The following is a 19,865-nucleotide window of genomic DNA, read 5'->3' as shown; positions in this document are numbered from 1 at the left end:
ATAACACAACACTAGCATAGTCTGCCTTTAAGTGTGTGTGCACAGTACTCAAGCCTAACCAGGGTGAGTGTGCACGTATGTGTGTGTGTGTATGTGTACGTCTTTCCACTGTGCCTGCATGGCGCGCCTTAACGCTAGCTGGGACGTTTGATGTCACTGCGGAGGCTTAGGGAGAGGCTTTACTCTCCTCATCTCTCCAGGAAAATACCTTTAAACAGCTTTGGGTTTGACCTCTTTCCCCTGCCTCGGTGGCACTCAGTCCATTCCTCTCCTTAAAACGTCTCCCAGCATGTCAAGTGGTATTATCTCTACTCAATTACTCATCCGTCACCCCTCCATCCTCCCCTTCGTTCCAACTGCCCACCTGCTTCTGTCTATCCGTCCACTCGTCTACCCATCTGTCTAGCTACTTTTTCCAAATGCAGAAATAAAGCGGTCACGGAGAGAGGGCTATTTTAGACGCTGCTGGCACGCAAGCAGTGTTCCGGCGTTTACAGAAAGGCCCCCCTAAACGAGCAGGCACACGTGACCGCGACTGGGTGGGGAATTTCCCCGGTTAATACAACCTGAAACCCAGAGCTGCATCCTCCCGCTACAGCAGATTGTTGATACCTCGGTCATAACCAGGTAATGCTGAGAGCTCTGAGGGGTCTGACCGCTGGTCTCTAAGGCAAAGGTCGCAGGGGTCCTAGAAGGTCTGCCTGAAGCTGGGAGTCGTGGCAACAAGGGAATCAGATTGCCCAATTACGAGTGCAGTGCCATGTTGTTTTCTTTGGGAGATAAGTTGGTGTGAGTCCAGCTGACCTAACCCCCACAAGACCTCACCACAGTTGCTTAATATGGGTGTGTGTGTGTGTGTGCGCGCGCGTGACTGACTGACTGGTACACTCACACGTCGGTGAAGAGGACGGGCGAGTCGGCGCGGTGGGACTGGACGTCCTGCATGGCGTTCCACTCGTTGATGCAGACCTGGTCAGAGGAGACCTGGCTCTGATAGTAGCTGACCCAGGTCAGGAACAGGCTGCCGGGGTAGTAGTTGTGACAGCGGGCCACCTCGCACGCCTTGTGGAGCGACTGCAGGGCGGACCTGGGGGGGAACAGGGGGAGGTGGAGAGGTAAGAAGAGGGGGTAAAAGCATGATAACAGGATAAACAACGTAAAACAGGGGACAAGTATAGAGGAAGAGGGGGGGTCCAAAGTCTGAGGAACAGAGACGGCGATGACAGGGGGAGCGCTCACCACATGGCCTGGACAGAGACCGGTTTGAAGACATGGACCCTGTTGACCGTGGACACACTGAAGCCCCTACAGAGACACAGACAGGTTATGTGACAGTCCTACTGGGCAGAAGAACGACAGTAAACGCAGGGAGGAGGAAACAGGTGTCGTATCGCTCTTCTTACCCGTCTCCGTCCAAGTGGATCAGTGTGTCGCTCCACAGGGGTAGAACCAGCCCCATTGTGCATGAGCTGCATGAGCTGCAGGAGGAGACCGCTGTTAAAGACGTGACACACACACACACACACACACACACCTCCAAAAGATGTGGGTCTCTAACACACACTGCATGCAGTAGTACTAACTACGAACCTGTCTGAGGAGCCAAAGTCCATGCCCAGCACCACACTCTCCTCTGTGTCCTGTCTCCCATTGGTGGACACCACCACCATGTAGCGCGTGCACTGAGGCTGAGCGTACGCGCTCTCCAAGCGCACAGCCTTATGGGACGACGGGAGAGGGAGAGAAAAGGAGGGATGAGGTCAAACTCTCTGCATTTTGGAAGTATTCGTCAGAATAGTCCCCAGACTCATTTGTCTGCCATGTGAATGAAACGTCATGAATTTGACATTTGCGCTTCACGTATGAGAGCGCGGCGCCGAGCGCGCGAGATGACGTACCAGGCGGATGTTGTCTTCTGGCCGCAGCACGGTGAACATGGTCTGCAGGTGCAGCTGGAGGTCACCTGAGGGAGGAGAGAGAGCGAGCATCAGTCCACGAGCAGCGGCGTACACCCTGCATGCCATCTGCGCCTACACAATACTCCTCTGGGTGAAGTCAGTCCACATTATACAGGCATACAAAACAGTGTCTGATTAAAACGAAGCAAGAAACGTAAAAAAATAAATAAAATTTTAAACACAGCCCGGAGAAACATTTACATTCGAAAGCAGCCGAAGAAACACGAAGTGTCCTTCACAATTACTACTACAAGGGCCAAAAGGACATTCGTCATTGAAAATAAGAGAAAAAAAAACATTAGGGCTGGTACATATGACTAACAGAGTTGGGAAAAACCTCCTAGCAAACCCAGCGGAGCAGAGAGTTACAACAAGTATCTCTGCCCTTGAGCACGAGGACACTGGTATGGAAAAACACTCACCTAAATAGCAACTCTATGGCAAGGCAACGTGCAGTCAGTGGACCACCGGTGTCATATTGTAACAGCTATGGGGTCAATTGAACTGGACAGCTCTGCTCTGGTGACTTACAACAGCACAAGGGTTGGTTCCCTCAACACTGCAGAATGCCTGCTGCATTCCAACGATAAGTTATGGTTAGGTCTCATGTTGGGGCTGTGTCAGTTTCCCATGAGTCTGTGTTGAGTTTTGGGGCGCGTTCAGCAGGACACATCGTTGTGGAACATTCAGATAGAAATAGCCTGTTATAAAGAGCTGAACAGACAGGCATCACTGACATGTAAAGTAAGGAATCGCGTTGGCTGTATGTGTGGCATTTCTATCATGAACGTTCCACAACGTTTGCCTAATGAACTCTCACCCCTGTCCTATGGTTGTGTTTGTCTGTTGGTTTATTGTCAGTCCGTCCGACAGTGGGAGGGCATACCTGTGTGTTTGTTCTGCCGCTGGCTGGTGCCGGGCGCCGAGGAAGGGGAGGAGCCATTTCCCCGAGGCAGGAAGACTGCGGCGCCCTTCACAGTCAGGAAGCTGTCGCTGATGCTGATTGGAGAGAGAAAACAGGGTCACAGAGGGGCCAGAGAATGAGGCTAACAGAATGTTCCGGGCTAGAGGTTCACACACACACACACACACAGAGCTTCATTCTTCATAAGTCAGTCTGAAGAGCAACAACAACAACAACGTGGTCCAGGCGCTAGCTACAACCCGGTGTAACTACATGTAATAAACAGACAGAGCCACGTGCACTCCAGCACAGAACACAATGTTCCCCTCTGGCCAGGCCACATCCCCTTAACAGCTGGGGGCTGAGGGTCAGTTAGAGCCCCCCTCTGCACAACTGGCTCAGATGGAGCAGAGCTCCCGCTGTGGGAGTTCATGTGCGGGATCACTCCTCTGTGGTACCACATAATCACGTTAACTATAGTACACAGCACACCATCACCACACTAGAACAAGAGGGGAGGTCACGCGATCTACAGGGGTTACTAGCTGATGGAGATGGTGTGTGTGTGTACAGACACGAGTGTGTAGCTTACATCTCCACAACACAAAACATATTCTCACATGGTGGCACACTGACCTTAACTCATATCAGAGGGCGAGGAGACCTACTGAAGACTGTCAGGTGACTGATACAGGCCTAGGCTACCATTGACCCCATACAGGCCTAGGCTACCATTGACCCCATACAGGCCTAGGCTACCATTGACCCCATACAGGCCTAGGCTACCATTGTGCCTTATTGACCCCCATGTGAAGTGTGTCTTGATTGTGAGCTGCTACTATGCTAAGCCCTACATACTGATCCATACAGCCAGCCTCATCTTGCGTGGATGATTGGGAGGCATAGAGTCAGTACCGTCCGTCGGTCTTTGTCCTCCCTCACAGACAGACACAGGATGGGGAAATGAGCAACGATGAGCCGAATAGCAGAAGAATGGGGGTGGCGTGGCAGAGAGATGCTGTGCAATCTGAGGAGGACACGCCTTGACCACAAATAGAAAGAAAACAAAGAGGGAGAGAGAAAAAAAAAAAAAAAAAAAAAAAAACTTGGCTCGGGTTGAGCTCACTTCCCATCCTGACCCATTCACCCCTGACCCAGCAGTTTCCTCCTACTTCGCCATCTCTCGCGCCGCCTTCACACCGCTATGTCGCTATGTTTCACACAAACTTTTCTCCCCACCTGTACAGCTGTATCTAACCATGTCTGAACCACGGGGTGTAGCACATGCAAGCCCGGGGCAGGAAGGAGGAGCAGAGCCGCATCTCGCGTGGTGTGTACAGTGCGTGCGTTTGTGTGCACGCGACAGAGTGAGAAGGCAAGAGAGGGGGTTAAGCATTCACCTTGTGTTTTCCACTACGGGACACCTGAAAACGATGAGTAGCCTATCAGAATCAGACAGACAGCACCACAGGCAGCAGCGGCAGACAGGACAGAGCTCCAGCAGGAAGCGGCACAATGTCAAGTGTAATACAACACTGACCCCTCAGCGAAGAGCTTTGCACCTCCCGCCGGCGTAGGAATCCAAAACTAGGTAGCCAGACATACATCACTGTCAAGTGGATTTTTACTGTTGCTACAAAATATATTTGTTCTTTAAAATTACTACAAATAAAATAACTCAAATTAAATAAATGACTAGACTGCCTTGATCAGCCACTGTAATTCACATTCAAATGAAGCACGGGAAATGGCTCTCCTTCGGGTGCATCTTTACTGTGTAAGATAAACCCAGCAGTCGGATCAGTAGACAAAAAGGGGGCATTGTTGTCCACTAACTATCTAGAACACTCTGTGTAACTGGTTCCAATGTGAAATATTATCCACACCTCAACTGATGAGGCTACGGCTGATCATTTCCCCAATGTAGTTTGAAACTCATACACGGTCCGTCGTAAATATTTCAGAACTATTCTGACTATGATAGTGTTCTGAATCACCACTATGCGTGCGTGTCCCAAACGGCACCCCAATCCTGAAATAGTGCACTACTTTTGACCAGAGCCCTATGGGTGCAGCCCCTAACAGTGGAAATAATGAGTGTGGCTGTATGATGGTAGAAAGAGAGCCACTCTAGACTAGAGCAGCTTTGGCCCTGATTCATGTCTACGGGTAGCAGGAGCGGGCATTGAGGCAGAGGGCGACACTCATCTTTCAGCATGCAGCACAGGGCAGTACTTGTTAGGGCACAGACACAAATCACCACTATGTGAGAGGCCCTTCTCTGATAGCACCCCACTCTCCTCCTACGTCCAGAAAGACGTGTGTGTGTGTGTGTGTGTGTGTGTGTGTGTGTGTGTGTGTGACTGACACCCCCCTCTCCCCTCCCATATTAGTCCCACTAACTAGGAGAGCGATAAATATAGGCCCAGGCTGCAGAGGCCTGGCTGCCATGGCCAGCGCTGCTCAAGGCTTTATGAGTTCAGGCCAGACAGATAGGGGCTGTGGTGGTGCGAGTGTGAGAGAGAGTGTGGGGTGGATAGAGGGGCTGCATTCTAGCACTTCCAAAGGTACAGATTAGGCAATGAGAGACAGGTGCCCGCACTCACTCATACAGAGATGTGAATTAGCGAGCTGTTTTTAAATACAGAGCAAGAGTAGCCTAACGGACGAGGGGAGATAATTATGCCAGAGACCCTGAGAGCGAGAAGCATACAGGGAAAGAGACAAAAAAAGCAAGCCTAAAGAAACTGACTCAACCGGAGTGCATTTCTAGGGCTGGATTGAAGTCTAGAGTCCCAGTTTCCTAGTAAGTGCCGTCGGGCGTGGGACTAATTCCGGTAAACAGACCTAGCTTCCTCATAGGGCTGCATCGCAGTGACAGAGGTATTCAAGTTAAAGGCCCCAGGACTATTCTGAGAGGAGGATCCCTCATCTACCACCACACTCCAATCCACTGGAATGAAGGTGGGGTCCCATCAGCGCTGAGATGTTAAAAAGCAGCCTGTGTTCAAATCAAAGGGTGCATCCCAAATGGCACCCTATTCCCAACTAGGGGTGTTAACAGTTAAAAACATTGGGATCATTACCATTTACAAAGAAACCCAAACCGAAAAAAACTGTGCATTTATCACTAACAGAGCTCATTCATTAAAGGTTTTTTTATTATATATAAATAAATATATATAAATAAATAAATAAATAAATATATATAAATAAATATATATATATAAATATATATATATAAATAAATATATAAATATATATATAAATATATATATATATATTTTTACAAATACCTAACGCAACAATGATGTAACGTTACTAGGAGGAGAAAGGCATCTTTCAAATGATTTCCCATGGTTATAAAGCGCTCTGCACGTCGTCGTCGTTAACAGTTGGAAGCGTGGCAGAGAGCGAGACAGGGAAGTAACAGCAGCGAAGTTCTGTATGGCTTTACTTTGATAAATGTTCAATGAAAAAGGCGGTTAAATAAACACACAAACCTGCAAGGCGGAATTGCGCTACAGTGGCAGTGCGGGTGCCATGCTTAACCATCTGGAAGGGAGGCACCGCGAGACCCCAACCCGTTTCTGGCGAGAAAAATCAGTGCTGATTACAGAAATGATTTCAGTTGACACGTAGACATGGTCAACGGTAGAGGATGTCCTCTTCACTGGCCTGATAGCATATCTAGAACAAAGACTACAAGAAGCCATGTCGAAGAACCCCGACTGCCTGGATGGAGAACTTTTACAATGCAAGTATAAAGCGCAAGCATACGTCACTGCAACGAGCCACCACATCGATGAGAAGTGGGACATGTAGTCCCATGTGCTGACAACTGAGAAAATAGAGAGGGATATGGCAGAGAAGCTAAAATGGCATAAACTACCAGCAGTAAGGGGCACACTATCTGGTAAGTAGCCAGGATTGTGGTAAATTGAACTGCACTGCCCCCTAGAGGTTACACACAGGATCCTATCTGAATTGTGAATTCACGGCATTTAATTATTTTTTTTTCTTATGGTTTAAAGCTATAGAATATTGCAGTTTAAACGTTCAAAACACTTGTCACATCCCCATTCCCTACATAGTGCTACTAGTAGCATCGTCATGGTAATGTCTCACTAGACTGCTGCTGAACCAGACATGTAAAACATCTCATTAACATCAATGTCTCCTGTTCTGTTTAGTGTTGTTCCTATATTATGGACCACTACTAATGACACACAATCACACCTTAAATCTGGCTTCCCTGTATGACTGCCAATCTTTACACACCCCCTTAAATCTGTCTTCCCTGTATGACTGCCAATCTTTATACACCCCCTTAAATCTGGCTTCCCTGTATGGCTGCCAATCTTTGCACACCCCCTTAAAATCGTTCAGATTTCAGGTTTCCAGCAGGTATCCAAACACTGTAAACCTACAATTAGCCCAGCCCATTGTTAAACATTAAAGTCTTGCTGACACACAGGCATTCCTCTGGCTATTTATAGAACGGTTAGACACTAACAACAAAATCGGTTTGTAAATCAAAACCCATTGATTTTCTGGATTGTTTGGTTTGCCAGAGATAGAGAAAAAGAAACCATGATGCCATCATATAGCCTATAGGTGGTGGTTTACCTACCCCGACAAGGCTAAGAGAAAACATACAACCCGGTCAAAGTTTTCCTCCAAAACACGGAAGTTGGCTTTCTTACATCTGGTGCCATTTATGGCGTACAAGTGCCTATGCGGGCCAGTGAGAGTGTGAGTGTACAGTACTTGTGTTTCAAATGAAGACAAACAAAGTCTAGGCTATTCAAATGACTAACTAGTCCAGACCATATAACAACGATGACAGCCCTCGTCATACACACAAGTGAACTAGTGAGTGAGGAAATAAACTCAGCAAAAAAAAAGAAACACCCCCTTTTCAGGACCCTGTCTTTCAAAGATAATTTGTAAAAATCCAAATAACTTCACAGATCTTCATTGTAAAGGGTTTAAACAATGTTTCCCATGTTTATTCAATGAACTATAAACAATTAATGAACATGCACCTGGAACGGTCATTAAGACACTAACAGCTTACAGACTATAGGCAATTAAGGTCACAGTTATGAAAACTTAGGACACTAAAGAGGCCTTTCTACAGACTCTGAATAACACCAAAAGAAAGATGCCCAGGGTCCCTGCTCATCTGCTTTAACATGCCTTAGGCATGCTGCAAGGAGGCACGAGGACTGCAGATGTGACCAGGGCAATAAATTGCAAAGCCCGTACTGTGAGATGCCTAAGACAGCGCTACAGGGAGACAGGACGGACAGCTGATCATCCTCGCAGTGGCAGACCACGTGTAACACCTGCACAGGATCGGTACAACACACCTGCGGGAAAGGTACAGGATGGCAACAACTGCCCAAGTTACACCAGGAACGCACAATCCCTCCACCAACGTCGCCTATGGGCACAAACCCACCGTCGCTGGACCAGACAGGACGGGCAAAAAGTCGCGGTTTTGTCTCACCAGAGGGGATAGTCGGATTTGTGTTTATCGTCGAAGGAATGAGCGTCACACCGAGGTCTGTACTCTGGAGCAGGATCGATTTGGAGATGGAGGGTCCGTCATGGTCTGGGGCGGTGTGTCACAGCATCATCGGACTGAGCTGGAGGTCTTTGCAGGCAATCTCATCGTTGTACGTTACAGGGAAGACATCCTCCTCCCTCATGTGGTACCCTTCCTGCAGGCTCATCCTGACATGACCCTCCAGTATGACAAAGCCACCAGCCATACTGCTCGTTCTGTACATGATTTCCTGCAAGACAGGAATGTCAGTGTTCTGCCATGGCCAGCAAAGAGCCCAGATCTTAATCCCATTAAGCATGTCTGGGACCTGTTGGATCGGAGGGTGAGGGGCAGGGCCATTCCCCCCCAGAAATGTCAGGGAACTTGCAGGTGCCTTGGTGGAAGAGTGGGGTAACATCTCACAGCAAGAACTGGCACATCTGGTTCAGTCCATGAGGAGGAGATGCCCTGCAGTACTTAATGCAGCTGGTGGCCACACCAGATACTGACTGTTACTTTTGATTTTGACCCCCCCTTTGTTCAGGGACACATTACTCCTTTTCTGTTAGGCACATGTCTGTGGAACTTGTTCAGTTTATGTTGCAGTTGTTGAATCTTGTTATGTTCATACAAATACCTACACATGTTAAGTTTGCTGAAAATAAAAACGCAGTTGACAGTACGAGGACGTTTCTTTTTTTTTGCTGAGTTAACAAAGCACCCACGCTACAGATAAGGCCCGCACTATCAGCAATGACATCTAATATCCCCCATAAACAAATAAGTCGTACTACTACCCATGTAGTGATGGAAACCAGTGCAGAGTTAGTAAATGGACAGCTGACAACACATTTGCATGTCTTCGTTCAGCACTCGTCAGAGCAAATGGTCAATCAATGCAAAACTCAGTCAGGAGCAACATCAGGGTTGCGTAACATCCAACATGGCCTAGACAGCCAGTCATTGTCACAGGGGAATGTGCTAAAAAATAAATTTAAAAAATAAGTTAATTGCAGCTTTGATGGTGCGGTATTTTGCAACACAGATATGGCCTTTTTGATTCAAGCATATCACATTGGTTCATCCAAAACACTGATCAAGTCTGTATTGATGAACTGCTACTGCCCTGAAACACACTGTAGACCTAGACTAAAACTCTGGAGCAAGGGTGTCTAGGCTAGTTCCAACAGACACTTAACAGCACACTGTATAAAAACTTCAATTCATCTGATGGACTTACACCTGGAAATACAGGTTCCCTTGAGTGCTTTCCTACACAACAAATACAACCCACTACCCACCCTTCACCCTACCTACCCTTCATCAGGTAGGCCATTTATCTGTATTCAAAGCACTCCACTTAACAGGTGAGTTCTAATCATTCCTGTATTATGTTCACACCTGTACTACATGGCAGCTATCAAATCATTCTCTGGCCGGCCACCTGGATCTGATGACTGGTCTCACACTGTATAAAAACAGAGGAACAAGTATGAACACCTCAGCCAATCAGCCCAGTTGGAATGGCTGAAAGCTTCAGAACAAAAAGCTTCAACTCAAAAACACAGATAGATGGGCTATAGAATATTCTCAGGACACATAATACAACAAATCAGCCAAAGCATAATTGATAAGATATAAATATATATTGTATACATTTAAGCAGCACACAAAAAAAATCAAAGTGCCTGCCATACACCTGGGGAAGCCAGTTTAGGGGCTTAGAGGACACAGAGGAAAGCCAGTTTAGGGGCTTAGAGGACACAGAGGAAAGCCAGTTTAGGGGCTTAGAGGACACAGAGGAAAGCCATACACCTGGGGAAGCCAGTTTAGGGGCTTAGAGGACACAGAGGAAAGCCATACACCTGGGAAGCCAGTTTAGGGGCTTAGAGGACACAGAGGAAAGCCATACACCTGGGGAAGCCAGTTTAGGGGCTTAGAGGACACAGAGGAAAGCCATACACCTGGGGAAGCCAGTTTAGGGGCTTAGAGGACACAGAGGAAAGCCATACACCTGGGGAAGCCAGTTTAGGGGCTTAGAGGACACAGAGGAAAGCCATACACCTGGGGAAGCCAGTTTAGGGGCTTAGAGGACACAGAGGAAAGCCATACACCTGGGGAAGCCAGTTTAGGGGCTTAGAGGACACAGAGGAAAGCCATACACCTGGGCCAGTTTAAGCCAGTTTAGGGGCTTAGAGGACACAGAGGAAAGCCATACACCTGGGGAAGCCAGTTTAGGGGCTTAGAGGACACAGAAGAAAGCCATACACCTGGGGAAGCCAGTTTAGGGGCTTAGAGGACACAGAGGAAAGCCATACACCTGGGGAAGCCAGTTTAGGGGCTTAGAGGACACAGAGGAAAGCCATACACCTGGGGAAGCCAGTTTAGGGGCTTAGAGGACACAGAGGAAAGCCATACACCTGGGGAAGCCAGTTTAGGGGCTTAGAGGACACAGAGGAAAGCCATACACCTGGGGAAGCCAGTTTAGGGGCTTAGAGGACACAGAGGAAAGCCATACACCTGGGGAAGCCAGTTTAGGGGCTTAGAGGACACAGAGGAAAGCCATACACCTGGGAAAGTTTAGGGGCTTAGGGACACAGGGAAAGCCATACACCTGAAAAAGGGGGTGAAGTGAGACTGGCAGTTCAGAGCAGACACTGATGCTTTATATGGATATCTAACCGACAGGATTCGTCAGACCAGATTGGAGACAGCCAGGTAGATGATTCAGATATTACGCCATGCTGTCAAAGATAACCCATTGTGCTATCTGTGCTTTTATTTCTCAACCAGGAGAGGAAGCCCGGTCAAGATGACTTGTATCCTGTTACGTCACTCTCGGGAAATGCATGCAGTCAGGATGGACTGTCACAACGTTATTAGAAATGTGTTCGATACCTTCACAATAAATGTTGCCACATCTGAGAAGTGTGACAACTGAGGCAAAGTAAATTAACTTCAATATAGCATGTCCACTACATGGGGAAATTATTCCTGTTTGCAAATTATTATAGTGGGGAAATGTTTTCGTAATTTTAAAATCACAAATATTAATCGCAAAAAAATGCACAACTCACAGTTGGTTGATCTGGTTCTGAGACACAACTCCGTTGTCGGAGAAGGAGGGTGTCATTTTCACTCCACAGCAGGAGCAGAAGCAGCCTTCCGCCGAGCTCCCGGTGGCGGACACACTACCGAGCGTCATGACTGGACCACCGAACCGTAGACCGATAGTTGAGACCCGCGGCGTCAAATATCCTCGAAAATGTTCACTCCAATCGGACCATGGTCAACACGTATTAGTCCAACGAACCCAATAGATATTTGACAGTATGTATGTCGACCTATCTCCTTAGCGGCATTATAAAATAGGCAGCTAGAAAATAAAGTATCCTGTTTGAAAGATAACGTGTAGCCTAAAAGAAAATTATGAAACACACATTTTACTGGATATGAAGTACAGTATTATTTAATTGCAACACAAATTCCGTAACACCGTACGGTAGGATCCTTCAGAACAACCTATAATCAATATCGGTCAATGAAGAGCACTCGTGTCCGTCCTAAAGTAAAAGCTTTCAACTTCTAAACGGGACACAACCAGGCACTACAAACTCAGCTCGTGGGAGGGAGGAGTTGCTGACATGTGCTAAGAAGGGCCCGATGGAAAGACGAGGGGAGGGCGACAAGGAGACACAACACATTGGGCACACCTGCAGCGACAAGGTTGTGGAAGAGTAAGACAGCCATATTTATGACTGACAGGTACAGTGAGGTGCTGAAGAGTTAAAGTACAGAACGAGCACACAGGTAACTGCCAAAATAAAGGAACCACCAACAGTCTTAATAGGGCAATGGGCCACCATGAGCCAGAACAGCTTCAATGCACCTTAGCATAGATTCTACAACTGTCTGGAACTCTATTGGCGGGATGGAAACCCCATTCATCCCTGAGAAACACAATAAGTTTGTTTTGTTGAGGGTGGTGGAAAACACAGTCTCAGGCACCACTCCAGAATCTCCCATAAGTGTTCAATTGGGTTGAGATCTGGAGACAGACGGGCATGGCATATGGTTAACATCATTTTAATCTCAGGAACCACACCTGTGGGGATACACCTGCTTACAATACGCGGCTAAATAACTGAGTAAATTGGATTTGAGAAGAAACTGCAAAACGAGCTGTACTTTTGCCATTCCGATCCGATGTAAGGTGAACCAGATCATATTCGTGGAGTGAGAGACTGACCTCCTTTCTCACACTGACCAGGAGACAGATGTTACGCAAGGGCCCACATGAGAGGAAGACCAGGTGCTCTGCCAGTAAGAATACAAGGTGCACAAAGCTTCTACCTGATAGACACATTGTCCATGGGGTGCATGTCAGTAGGAAAGGCCCATCAACTTATTCTAACACCTACTCAAACCAAAATGGCACCACACCTGTAAGTTATCTGCCCCATTGTTATACAAAAACTATTTTGCGATGCTCATCTTAGGCCAGACTCATGTGTTGGCCTGTTATCTGGAGCAGACTGTCAAGCAATATACAGTTTTTGAAATAGGAAAGTGAGAGGTCTATGAAGCAGTGTAAAATAGGCTACACGAGGGCACCGTGTTTACAACCCATCTGAACTTTGTTCTATTCCACTGGGGTTGAGATCATTTGGGCTCCACTCGGCTACAAGAGAGGAATATCAATTGTGTTTCCTCGTGTCCGCTCTCCTCACTTCCTTTTCAAAAACGCATTGAGGAGAAGGTCAGATTCCTCCTCTAGGACCTTCTCCTCCAATGTGTTTTGAGGCGGCGGCAAGGAGGAAAGAGGACATGAGTCAAGGAAACACAATTAAGATGCACCCAATGTCATAAAGGCTAGCTAGTTAAGGGATTGTTATTACCAAGAATATACTTATCTTAACTCGACTTACAGTTGGTGCCCATTTCAGACTTTAGAGAAGTGTTAAACTTCGACTTTTGCATATATCACTCAATGCCAATGGGAGACGTTATAAAATCAAAGTTCAAATCAAATTTTATTTGTCACATGTGCTGAATACAACAGGTGTAGGTAGACCTTACTGTGAAATGCTTACTTACAAGCACTTAACCAACAAAGCATTTCAAGAAAGAGTAAAAAAAAAATGTTTTACTGAAACTAAAGTTTAAAAAAAAATCTAAAATCAGTCAAAACGTTACAAGTACATAACAATAACGAGGCTATATACAGGGAGTACTGGTAATGAGTCAATGTGCGGGGGTACAGGTTATTTTTTTAAATTTTATTTCACCTTTATTTAACCAGGTAGGCTAGTTGAGAACAAGTTCTCATTTGCAACTGCGACCTGGCCAAGATAAAGCATAGCAGTGTGAACAGACAGAGTTACACATGGAGTAAACAATTAACAAGTCAATAACACAGTAGTTAGTCGAGGTAATCACAACAGTATCCAGAGAGCTAAGTGACAAAGCGGACTCTATGGAAGCTATTTTAGTGCATCTGATGGTGTCCATCAATGTTCCTAAGTCTCTGTACAAACAAGGCAGGCAACCGTACAGTATTTAAGGTCTGCTCTACAATGAGTCCCCAGAAAGTCAACAGCTCCATCTCCTCTTTCCTGCTCCCCTTTGTCCCTCGTCTCCGAACCAAGAGAAGCCAGTCAAGGAATTTCACTTCAACGCGACCTGGCCTTGGATAAAAGAATGAAAGCGGTAATGCGTGTACACAACAAAGGCGATAGTTCTGAGAACACAGCTCTTCCTCTGTCCTTTACTTCCTTCCTTCATTCCTGGTCCGCTTCAGCCAAAAACAAACATTGTATAGGCTTACATGGCTAAATATCCACCTAATAAAAACAGGCCATAGTACATTTAAAAACTAAGCTATAGCTTCATTTGGTCTCACTCATACTGGAAAGCTCCCCCCCCATCTCCCCCTTTAAATGGTGGAGGCCAATGTACTTTCAAATGCTTTCCCAAATGCTCCCTTTCCTCAGTTCCAGAGAGGCTAGGTCTGTAAGCTGTATTATGCAAATGTAGGGCACTTAGTCAAAACACACCATTGATGTTTCCACTCCCCACTGTATGCCATTACCCAAGACACTACATAACACATGCAGCTGGCACACAAACAGGGAGCTACTATGCAAGTTCCTCTCTAAAGTCATAAAACCTAAGTGGCCAGAGAGATGAGAAGGCTAGCCGCGACGGCGTGGGACATGGTTACACTCCGTGTTTACAATGTGTGTGTGTGTGTGTGTGTGTGTGTGTAAAACACTTGACCCCTCGTGCACTCAGAATAACATGACAGGGAAGGAGACGTAGAATCACACACATAGCTGGGCGTCTTTGGTTAGAGGGCATCGTCACATGGTCTTCTCCATTCCATTCCATTCAGCAGGTCAGGAGGTTTAGCCAGTCACCCACTGTGTCATCATCCCAGCCAAACACATTAAAAAGCACTGTGTGACCAGCATCTGTGCTAGTTATGTGGCACAGAATGTTTTGCACAACTTTTAATAGGCGAGACCCAATACTAAATCACATTGTTTCGACTCTGGTAATAGGGTCCGAACATGTGGGGCAACACGTGAGTCCGAGTGCGCAATGGCTCGTCTCCCTCTCTGGCTCTTTGAATGAGAGTTAGCAGAAAAAAGGTCAAGTTTTACAGGCAGCAGTCAGTCACTGGGTCTCTGTGTACTCCAAGTAACCCCTTAAAACCCAGCTAGCAGCTGCTTCCTATAGGCCTGCTGCACTGGAGCTAGTTGGAGAAGCACAGGGCTGAAATGAGACAAGCCGAACACTTAGTCTACACTAACTGCAGCACTAGTAAGACAGGACAAACAATACAAGGCCAAGCACAGGCTAATGCATGCCCCGTCAAGCTAAAGTGTTTACCTACCACCTCGCCTATTTGGTTGTGATCTGAGAACCTTCGGACCTAAGTGAAGGGTTAAAAAAAACGAGACACTTAAGGCACCAGGAATTAGAAGGATAACAGTGATATGATCAGGAAAATCATTGTCAGTGGAGGTTAGTAGGGCGGTGCTGGTAGCCAGGAGAGGTGTTCCCACCTGACAGACAGGTGTGAGAAACAGGCTGCAATGAAAGAGGACTCCAGGCCAGGGGTTTGAGTCAGCATGTACAGCTAGCTGGCTGCTGCGTCTGCCATTTCCTTCCCACAACCGGTAATGGGACTGCGTGAACACTGAGCACAAGGTAACCCAAATCCAGAAGAACCTGCTCTGCCAGCCACAACTGAGGCGCTGCATAGATGATATAGCCAACCTGCACCCCTCCCACTCGCCAAGTGCCCTTTTGGGTGGTGGTAATTTATTTTTTAAATAAAGTTGTTGTTCTGAACCCATTGCCCGCAAGTCGTTGTGAAGTTGGCCACCCAGTCCGTTGGTTGCGCCTGTTGGTCTGCCCTGTACAGCGCTTGCACACGCCCGGTTGCACCTGTTACCAAGTCCACCTTACACTGGGATTGTGCACACCCATTATCCAAACATGCATGGCTTGAGATGTGGTCACCGATTGAGTGTGTGTGGAGCTAGCTACCTTGTTTGAAAAGCAACAGTACTGCCACAGAAGCATAACATTTGATTATCAATTGATTTACATCGTCAATATTCGATCTGGTTGGGTGAAACGCACAACAGAGAGGTAGAGGGGATTGGCTGCATCAACGACCCGCAGACTCAACTCCATCCCTTCTTCAGTTGGCAGCAGCAACACCGGTAGTCAAGACTAGCTAAATCGCCATATATCATGAAGATGAATATAATATTATGAAGTTATTGATACAGCGTAGAAGATAAATCACCAAATCAGTAAAAATCACATCAGTAAAATAAAATCGAGCTAGTTAACTTGGTTTCATCAGCATCAATTGATTAGCTGATCGCCCATCCTCTTTTCCCAACGTCAATCATGTCTTTAGGAAGCACTGTAACTACATAACTGAAAGTATGTGGACACCTGCTCGTCGAACATTTCATTCCAAAATCATGGACATTTATATGGAGTAGGTCCTCCCTTTGCCGCTAGAACAGCCCACTCTTTTGGGAAGGCTTCCCACTTGTTGTTGGAACATTGCTGCGGGACATGCTTCCATTCAGCCACAAGAGCATTAGTGAGGTCGGGCAATTAGGCCTGGCTTGCAGTCGGCGTTCCAGTTCATCCCAAAGGTGTTCGATGGGGTTGAGGTCAGGGCTCTGTGCAGGCCAGTCAACTTCTTCCACGCCGATCTCGACAATCCATTTCTGTATTGACCTCACATTATTCACGGGGGCATTGTCATGCTGAAACATGAAAGGGTCCTCCCCAAACTGTTGCCACAATGCTGGAAGCACAGAATCGTCTAGAATGGTCATTGTATGCTGTAGCGTTAAGATTTCCTTTCACTAGAATTAAGGGCCCTAGACCAAACCATGAAAAACAGCCCCAGTGAGGATCCAAAAGGTGCCCCCCACTAAAAACACTGCTAGGAGGGTACTTTAAATGTTTTATTAGCTTTAAAATGCTAACATTTCTAGTGACTTTTAGGCTGGATCCCGTCTTGAAATGCAGGTTAACTGTGTACTAACTAACCAACAAAGAATATGATCAGTCTCTGTGTGTAAAATAAAAAGTGGTTATTGTGAACCAAACTCATAGCTAAACATTTTAAGGAAAGCAATCCGATGATGTTTGTTGCCTAGACTTCACTGCAAATGACACTCAAGTCCAGAGAAAAACACAATATTGCAGTTTGCCATGACAGCCTTTATAATAGAACGCTCGTGACCACACAATCTAAAATATCGCACTTGGGAAAGAAACATCTTAAAGTAGAAAATGAAACAGGCATTCTATTTTTGCTCTATTATAATGGCCACTATAGTACACATTGATTAATTGCACAAAGCTACATGTGTAAAAATAACATTCACTAAGTAAAAAAATTTAATAATCCCCCACTCACAAAAATGTTACAGTATGTAAAGTGCAACAACAAAAGCAATATATAAAATGGGCTACACTGAGCATTAGTACGTTCTACACTTTGCCTGTGTACATCTGTTCTACAATGTGCCAACAGCAGAGAATGAGACCCTTTGTTGGTATAATTGATCTCTTTCAGGCAGAGTACACTTGGCATACCCCTTTTTCTACACCTCATTGAAAAAAAGTGGGAAAGTGTGGTGTTCCTTTCAACTCTGTCGGCATCCAGTTTAAGCCAGGCCCAGCTACACTTGATCCCTGAATCCACTTGTGTAACAAGCAACGCCTCATTTTTCACCTAATTATCCCATTCTGAAAATTAACCAGAGGGAAAACATTAGCAAGCTATGAACTAACTAGTTAACATTTCACAGGATTGCCAGAGTCCAGTGAGCAACTAACGTAAACTCACCCCATTCCGTACAAATGTGCGTAACCGCAACATTCAAACGAGGCTGCAAATGAAAACGACTGTCGTGACTGTCATTCTTGTCTAAATTAATATAATTATTGCTAATATTAAACTAATATTTCATGACTAGGGTGCCAATTGTATTTTTTTCACGTCATTACTGCGAGCCATCATGACTCAAAAGTCGGAACAGCTGCAGTTCACTTGTGAGGCTAACGTTAGCGCAGCCCTAAACCCCTCTTCAAATTCGACAAACAGGTAAGTGATGTGACATTACATAAACAATTTGTTTTATTTACATTTTAAAGTTGATTTGTTTAACAAATCGGGCGAAAAAACCTGTTGTTTCCTCACACAACATATTTCCCCCTTTCACGATCACTTCGTAGCCTTCGCTGCCCACCCGCAATTTTTAAAAAAGACCAGACCGAGCTCATTGCCTTCTTGAATTATGGGAATCATGAAGGTCTCGTCATTGATTTTGCTGGAAAGGAGAGAAATTGTGCTTTACATTGATTTTACAGTTGATCTGAAAGTATTATGTTTTTTGGGCGCAAAAATAAGGTTAATTGTACGGACCAAGGTGATGTACAAAAGTGAGTGAGTTTACGTTGACGTTATAGCTTGAGGAACGGCAAGGAGTAATACACACCAGTTAACACTATAGCTAACTGGTTCCTCAGGAACATTAAAGTTATCTGATGTAACGTTAGCAAGCTAATTTTCACATCAAACTCAATTATTTGATCAGCTAAGTTAGATAATGTTGCTCAACATTTCTCTGGCTAGCTAACAGATAATTTGATCCAGCTACTGTAGCAAGATAATAGTACTTAATGCTAACAAAACGTGTTCCATCACACTTGCTCCCTCACCTCAAACTTTCCAAATACCATTTTTTTTGGTTACAGCTCATGAAGTACGCTTCATCACCAAATCAAACTGCCTTTCCACTCTCCGCTGTCTTTCCAGAACGCGCACTGATACTGTAACTAGCAAGTTGGTTGTCTTCATTCTTGTGCTGCATCCTGTTCTTATGTGAATGGCTGGCTGAGCCCAGGCTCGAGCCTTGGATATAGATATAATTGCTCCCAAACGCGCATCACTGGTTTGCTTACAGCCATTAGTGACCCAAACGTACATATTAGAGAAGACCCCAGTCACAAAAATCTACACGAATCACAGTTGACCTATTTTGGCTTAAAAAACAGCGAATTCTGCCAAAAGGTGACTAGTTTGCATCATTGTGCTCCAGAGTTCAATGGCGACGAGCTTTACACCACTTCAGCCGGCGGTTGGCATTGCACATGGTGATCTTAGGCTTGTGTGCAGCTGCTCGGCCATGGAAACCCCTTTTATGAATCTCCTGACAAACAGGTATGTGCCGCCGTTGCTTCCAGAGGCAGTTTGGAACTCGGAGCTCTTTAGTAAGGCCGTTCTACTGCTAATGTTTGTCTATGGAGATTGCATGGAAGTGTGCTCAATTTTATACACCTGTGTGCAAACGGTGTGGCTAAAATAGCTCAATCCATTCATTTGAAGCAGTGCCCACATACATTTGTATATATAGTGTAGCTTGCTTATAATTAGTGACGAGTGAATGTGTCACAGAAATAAACAGACCTATGCTCAATAATTTAAAAAAATATCACAAATCTATACAGCAGGTATGTTATGAATTGAGATTTTTAAAAGGTGTTAAACATTTATTTTTTTTAACCTGCCCGCTGAAAGGTCTGTGCACGGCCCTGCACATCAGTGTGTCTACCATCTCAAATCTTACGAGCCATGTTGAAGTTAACAGTTGAAAGGAAATGCCTACTGATAACAATGAATACAGGGTCACAGAGAGGACGCTGAACATCCTATAGCCGATCCCTTCTCCCCCTCAATAGGCCTGCAGTCCAACAGCCCTCTCCTTACTATTAACGACAATGAAGTAGACCTAGGCCTGTCCTATATAGTATGCTGTCCTTGACATTCATCACCGTGCATACACGTCGCACAGCCAGAGCACAGATTAATGTATTAAAGTATGTTACATTTCAAATCAGA

General features: G+C 45.8%; 1 protein-coding gene across 4 annotated transcripts in view; it reads right to left on the bottom strand.

The window, feature by feature from the left end:
- LOC112266829 (protein phosphatase Slingshot homolog 2) overlaps window positions 1-19,865 on the bottom strand; it is a 42,379-nt gene that overhangs the window by 7,315 nt on the left and 15,199 nt on the right. Inside the window, exons 1-7 of one of the 4 annotated variants that reach the window (XM_024444680.2) lie at window positions 11,494-12,010; window positions 2,845-2,957; window positions 1,899-1,963; window positions 1,591-1,718; window positions 1,404-1,478; window positions 1,240-1,305; window positions 893-1,087 (exon numbers count right to left, since the gene is read on the bottom strand). In XM_024444680.2, the coding sequence (XP_024300448.1) occupies window positions 893-1,087; window positions 1,240-1,305; window positions 1,404-1,478; window positions 1,591-1,718; window positions 1,899-1,963; window positions 2,845-2,957; window positions 11,494-11,621 (770 nt within the window). In that variant the 5' untranslated portion in view covers window positions 11,622-12,010. Of the gene's footprint in view, window positions 1-892; window positions 1,088-1,239; window positions 1,306-1,403; window positions 1,479-1,590; window positions 1,719-1,898; window positions 1,964-2,844; window positions 2,958-11,493; window positions 12,011-19,865 lie in introns of those variants that run through there. The other 3 variants (XM_024444681.2, XM_024444682.2, XM_024444683.2) reach the window with 3 other exon arrangements.

The sequence above is a fragment of the Oncorhynchus tshawytscha genome, linkage group LG14 (assembly GCF_018296145.1).
Source record: "Oncorhynchus tshawytscha isolate Ot180627B linkage group LG14, Otsh_v2.0, whole genome shotgun sequence".
NCBI lineage: Eukaryota > Metazoa > Chordata > Actinopteri > Salmoniformes > Salmonidae > Oncorhynchus > Oncorhynchus tshawytscha.
Note: the sequence above shows the minus strand (reverse complement) of the source record. Positions and strands in the feature narration are given on the sequence as shown.